The sequence below is a fragment of the Meles meles genome, chromosome 7 (genome assembly GCF_922984935.1).
Source record: "Meles meles chromosome 7, mMelMel3.1 paternal haplotype, whole genome shotgun sequence".
Classification (NCBI taxonomy): domain Eukaryota; kingdom Metazoa; phylum Chordata; class Mammalia; order Carnivora; family Mustelidae; genus Meles; species Meles meles.
Window position 1 is genome coordinate 29162746 of NC_060072.1, and position 6728 is coordinate 29169473.

The 6728-nt window shown below is 46.8% G+C and overlaps 1 protein-coding gene across 1 annotated transcript; it reads left to right on the top strand.

The window, feature by feature from the left end:
* The first annotated feature begins 5020 nt into the window (after nucleotides 1-5020).
* CCER1 (coiled-coil glutamate rich protein 1) lies at nucleotides 5021-6310 on the top strand. Its single transcript, XM_046011074.1, has one exon. It carries the CDS (start codon nucleotides 5021-5023, stop codon nucleotides 6308-6310), a length of 1290 nt encoding a protein of 429 aa, XP_045867030.1.
* Nucleotides 6311-6728: the final 418 nt, after the last annotated feature.

A 6728-nucleotide genomic window follows, 5' to 3' on the forward strand; every position in this document is an offset into this window, starting at 1 on the left:
CATAGTTACAAACCAAAAAATGACAAAGGAATATACAATGAAAGGTGATTTTCTTTCCTGCTGCAAACCTCAAGTTCCACTCCCAAGAAATAACTAGATGATGGTTTCTTGCATTTTTTTTGTAAAAGTTTTCATGAGAAACAAAAACTTGTACATAAGCAATTTTTTTTTAAAGATTTATTTATTTGAGAGAGAGAGAGACAGAGAGGGAATGGGAAGTTTTCTGTTGAAAGGAAGTGCCAGGGAAGAGCACTGGGTAAGGGAGAAAAAAGGGGAAAGAATCTGGAGCAGACTCTGTACTGAGTATGCAGCCCAACCCATGGGGCTCAGCAGGGCTCAACGTGGGGCTCAATGCCCCCTGAGATCATGACCCTGAAATTATGATCTGAGTTACAAATCAAGTGTTTGACACTCACCTGACTGAGCCACCAAGGTGCCCTGAGAAATTTCCCTTTTTCATACAAAAATACATGTGCAGGTCTACACACACATAACACCATTATCTACGCATCTAACATGTAAACATGGATTTTTAAATAACAGAAGTATTCACTATTCTAAATTTTGCTTCTTTCACTTAAAAATATTTCTTGACAATTTTCCATATCAGCACGTATAGCACTACTGATTCTGAAAAGCACATATCAGCACACTACATTAATGAGTTAATTTCATCTCACTTTTTGAAAGGCTGGACTTAATACCTTGTAGTTAGCTTCTATGACCAACAGATGGCGCTTACCTTTTTGGTTTGAAATGACTGCATGGATCTCTTCAGGGTTGCAAAAGGCACGTTTTTGAGAGTGTATAAAATGCGTTCCATTTATTTTTTCTCATATCCCATAGAACTTAATAGGTGAAAAAGATGGATCTAAAAAGTATTTGTTGACTTTTATTTATCTGACCAAATTTCTCAGGCATATCCAAATTCTCTCTAAAAAATTTTAATTTATAAGTTTAATTAGCGGAGGCTTGCTTTCCAAAAGCCAATTAAAAAATGCTAAAATCTAATAAATATACCCAATTACACGGCACCAGAATAAAGGGCAATTAATATTGGCAACCTGGAACAATTTAAATATGCCATTTGTGATAAATATAAAAATGAAGTACCTATCTTCTCATAGTTTGTTTTGTATACGGGGGGCTCTCACTGACTGGATTTTGAATGAGTTACTACTGCCATCAAGTGTTAGCATTCATCCTTTTCAATTCACACAAATGCACAAAAAATAACACCAAGATAGCAGTGTGTTTTCAACGTAACTGTGTAAGTCCTGCATAACATAAAGCATAGCATAACTTATGCTGTCATACAGCATTTAATGGAATTTCAGAACGCTGCATGCCATTCAAGTCTCCCAAATAAAGTCATACTAGTTTATATGAAGGATATATTTTACTCAATTTACTTGGTCTGTGTGGTGAACACTCTAAGGTAATCCCCTAGTGAACCTTCCACTTCTTGCTATTCATGGCTTTGTGTAACCTTCTCCTCTTGAATGCTGGTAAGACCTTGGGTCCTGCTTCTAACCAACAGAATATGACAGAGATAGCAGATGTCATTAATGTCAATGTCATGCCCATACTATGATACATACACGAGTGTGTGTGTGTGTGTGTGTGTGTGTGTGTGTGTGTGTATTCGTTGTGCTAGGAAGCACTAGGGAGATCTGCTTTGCTGACTTGAAGGAATGAGCAGCCCTACTGAGAAAGCCCAGGGCAAGGAAGTGAGAATAATCTCTAGGAATGGCTGTTAACTCCCAGGACCTGTGGGTGGCCTTCAACCTGAACGCATCCTCCAGCCAACAGACAGCTAAGAGGGAGGGCCTTCGCTTATATAGCCACATGAAAACAAATGCTGCCATAACATTTTCCCAAATGGAGAACCCCAGATGAGAACCCAAGCCAGCCAGGTGCCTTGACTGTAGCCTGGTAAGATCCTGAGCAGAGGACCCAACTAAGCCTGGACCCCCCAACACCTGAAAATTCTAAGATAACTAATGTATGTTATTTTAAGTCAGTTTGTGAGAATTTGATACACAGCAGTAGAAAACTAATACTACATATTAAAACACTTTATTTTGTAGTATTTAAGGAATATGGGCCAATTAAAAGAGGTCTTTAAAAATTCCTTAATTGCAAAAAAAAAAAAATCCTTAATTGCATTTCTGAAAGTTACATTTAACATGCTCTGGTGGTAATTTTCTTGGGTGATTTGCCAGTACATGAACAATTTGAATTACAATGCCAATCTACTGAAAAAAACTACAAATCATAAACCATAATTTTCTGTTTCTCTTAAGAAGAGTAAGGAAGGAGCAGGAACAATACCATGCTAACATTCTTTAATAAGGAGAATTAATATGAAATGTATGTCACCATGGAAGAAACTGTACAAGAACAATGCTTTTATTTTCTGTGAGTTAATCTCTTTTAAACAAAGAAGAAATTGATGAGAAAACCACTACAGCAACATGGTCAATTTCTAAAGTTCCCAATTAAAACTCAGTACGTATACCACATAGGTCCCCAGAAAAATAAATCTGGAGTATCGGTATTCCAATTTGAATTAAGCAGAGTAAGGGCAGAGTAACAGCCAGATGTGTGGTTCTATATCCAGAAAGGGACACTGGGGGCTAAAAGTGTCAGCATTCTGCACTTGGAGTCAAGCAGGCCAGTCTCCAGCAAACCACAGAGCAAACCAAATTGAATGAAGCCTGTGGAGTCTACACTGTGGTCCCACAGCAGTGGTTGGAGTCCTGATCCAAGATCCCCCACTCTGTTCTCCATTTTCAACCAGAAAGGCATAAATGACCTTTGCAGGCTTCAGGGGCTTTCCCACATTTACTTCTCCATCATTTATTGGAGGCTTGCATGGACTCGAATTCCCATTGGGCAATGTCCCATTTTCCATAATTCCACTCACCACAGGAAAGCAATAAAAGGATCTACTCTGGGGTGGTTTTTTCTAGGATCGAGCCTGGTAGCTAGTCCTTGATGTTTCTAATAAATGGGACAAGAAAAGGGCACAAGGGTAGGGATGCCGACTTTGGCATTCATGCACAGGGTTGGTTATCTTTACATACACCGTATCAACTCCTTTTAAAGTCCTAAAGTATTTAAGTGTGACAATGATGATAGCTAACAGCGACTGCACGCTCCTGGGGTACTTGCATTGGTTGCGTTAATGAAGTACCTTAACCTTTAACACAACTCCGTGGAATAGGCATTATAACTCTACTCTCCGTATGAGTTAGGAACCTGAGGTTCACAGAGGTTCGTCATTGCTGAATCGAAGTTGAAGCACATTTTCTTTAACAGATGTCATTTTTTAAGCAGTTTTAAGTTCATATTAAAATGGAGTAGGTTTCCCATATACTTTCCCATATAAAGAGATTTCCTCTATACGCCCACTCCCCACTCATGCAGAGCTTCCCCCATGACCAACATCCCTCATCAGAATGGTAGGTGTCTTTCAACTGATGAACCTGCACTGACACATGATCACCCCCCAAAGTGATGATCACATTAGGGTTCAGTCTTAATATTGTACGTTCTATGGACCTTGGATGAATGCCTAACGACCATGACCTATATCCACCATTACAGTATCCTCAGAGTAGGTTTGTGCTAATTTAAATCAAAGCCCGTATTCTTAACCATAATGTTATAAAGACTCCCAATGTATGGGTTGTCTGGTAGACAAAGGGACTTACCTAAAGATGTAACTGGCATATTTGTATTCTCAAGAGTAAACCCACTGTATACATCCTGGTACTATTGATTTAATTAGTGGACAACTGCATGCTGTATGACGATTAGCAAAGCATTTCCTCTAAGGATTTCGTGTACTCCTGGCAAGAGTCCTACTTAAGGTGAATGGGCAGTAGAGAGCAGCCATGTGGTTAAGACTTTGGTTTGGGGGCCAACCGGCTTAGATTTAAATACTAGCCCCAAAGCTCCTTATGCCCACGAGCTTGAGTAAATTAACCTCTCAATTTCCTGATCTGTGAGGCGCCGTAACAATGGCCACCTCACAGAGCCTACATGCAGTGAGCCCATGCTTGCTGCAAGCACACGCAATAAATGGTGGTGGTCGTGTTTCACGTGTGATGCACTAGAACCCCCAGGAGTCAGAAGAGTGTGCACAGGCCCTAAGGTAAGGAGTGGGGTCCCGTTTTCTGACTCTAGGCACTTTCCCTCTATCCCCTCGACTTCCAAAGGTGTAAGATACGAGTTTTCCGATGTACAAGATTGCCCCCTTCCAAGGGGTTCAGCTCAAGGTCCATCTTTATCCCCGCACCTCCAGGTGGTACAAAAGTTTCAAATTAACTGCCCCCAAACGTTGCCTGAGTTGGTAAGCACAACCCCAGCCTAGGACCCTCTTTCCCGCTCTCAAAACCTGCGTCACAAGTCCCCTGCGAACATTCACGGGGCACCTCGTTCCACCCGGAACCCCCTCCTCGCACAGCGAGAACGACCTCGACCCCAATTGGCTATCGCCCCGGGCAACCGAGGACGCGGTGGGCACGCGGGGCCTCCGGCCGGTATTTAAAGGCCGGAGCTGCCCACGCCGGCTCAGTCCCGCCAGGACAGCGACGGTGTAGCACCTGGGTTGGGAGGGAGCAGCAAGGTAACGCGCAACCCCTGCCTCCCCGGTTCCCAGCCCGCGCCTCCGCCGAGGCGGGTGTGTGTGGGACCCGGAGCGGGTCTCACCGTGCGTCGCCCACCAACACCTTCCTCCCCCACCATCCTTACCCACCCCCAGTCCCGCCCAACCCACCTGGGCAAGACAACTTGGGTGCGAAAGACAAGAGATTACGAAGGAAGAGCGATCGAGCAAGCAGAGAAGAGGGAGAAGGGGGGAAGAGGGGTCCTTTTGGAGAGAAAGGCGCCCTCCCGACAGCAGGCACGTGGTGCTGCCCAGACAGACAAGGCTCTGCAGACCTTCAGACCAGGCCAACCGACGACAACTTCTAGGACGCTTCTGTTTAGACCTCCGGGAGCTCCTTGGACGATGACCCAGACCCTCGACAACAAGGAGGACCCTCTCAACCGGGGCGGCGGCTGGGCGACCTCCGCCCCCTTGCGTACCTCGTATACCTGCCACCGAAGGCGCAGGGGCGCTCCCATAAACAAGCGGCGCCAGCGCTATGGTTCCAAGCCCGAGTATGAGCCCCCCAGGAAACAGCCGAAGCAACAGCACGGTCCGGGCCCTTGGTTCCAGCCACCCCGACGGCCCTACTGGGCCGTGTACTCCAACTGGGGGCGCTGGGGAGAGCCCTGGCGCCCACCTCCAGCCGGATTCTGGAAGCCTCCCGGCCGAGTGCAAGTGATCTGGGTGTTTGGTGTGCACCCGCTCTGCCTCTGCTGCTGCTCCTGCTGGGGCGGGCCCTGTAACCCCGGCTGGGCGAGGCCCCCCGGCAGGAAGAAGCGCTGGGGCCGCAGGGGCCGCGGCCTGCGCCGCCACCCTCGCCGCCCCTTCCCGAGGAGCCCGCCCGTGGATCTGAGCACGCTGCTGAGGCCGGTCAACCTGTACGGGTGGCGGGCACCCGGCATGCGGGCGCCGCGCAACACCACCCAGTTCATCATGAACCAGATCTACGAGGACATGCGGCAGCAGGAGAAGCTGGAGCGCCAGCAGGAGGCGCTGCGGGCGCAGCAGGCGCAGGCGCGCGGCGCGGCCTCCCCCGGGGGCTCCTCCGGGAACGACGCGCCCCCCAGCGGCAGCGAGGAAGAGACGGAGCCGCGGGAGACCTTGTACCCCTTTGCGCAGAATCCCTCTCTGGGCTTCAGTCCCGACCCCCACGAGGAGCACCGGTTTCCCACCACACAGCCTTGGGGGGAGGAGGATGACGACGACAACGAAAGAAGGGAGGAGGAGGAGTGTGACGAGGAAGAGTGTGACGAGGAGTGTGACGGGAGGGAGGAGGAGAGCGAGGAGGAGGAGGAAGAGGAGGAGGAAGAGGAGGAGGAGGAGGAGGAGGAGGAGGAGGAGGAGGCTCAGGCCGGAGATGAAGAGGAGGTCGAAGAGGCTGACTGCGCGGAGGAGGGGGAGGAGGACGAAGAGGAGGAGGAAGAGGAAGAAGAGGAAGAGGAGGATATGGAAGAGGAAGAGGAGGGGGTGGAGGAAGAGGAGCCGAGAGAGGAAGAGAATCCTTTACCTCTAGAAATGCCTTTATCATTCCTAGTGGGGGCTGAGGAAGAGAGAGAGAACTTTATAAACTGTACTTATTTAAGCCCCAAGCAGATAATTCCCAAAGTGCCCCAGGAAGCACTCCTCATGGTAGACGACATTAACTGTTAGACCTCAGGAAAGGGATTGAGAATGGGATGGAACTGATTTAAGGCGAAAATGGATTAGCAACCTATTAAAAATTAAAAATTAAATTAAAAATTAAAAAGTGAGTTCCATTAATAAACATACCTATGTAAACCCCTTCTTTGGCCATTATAAAATGTTGAAAAATTGGTGTGTTTCTTTATGACTACGGGTGGGGGAGGGGGAGCTTTCAAATGCAGTTTAATTGGACATGATTAAAGGCCAAATATTTTATTACTGCAGTTTGAATAGTTTCATTTGGTGTTTTCCTCCTCTAGACACCTAAGACTTTTTCTTTTTTCTTTTTTTTTTAATTCTGGCAATGCTGATTTTTTTTTTTTTTTTACAAATTTATTCAACTGTCTACTTAATGAGCTTGGAATCCACAGATAGGTTGGCTGTT

Excerpts from the sequence above, each read along its gene's own strand:
- CCER1 (XM_046011074.1), top strand. The coding sequence starts at position 5,021 with ATGACCCAGACCCTCGACAACAAGGAGGACCCTCTCAACCGGGGCGGC.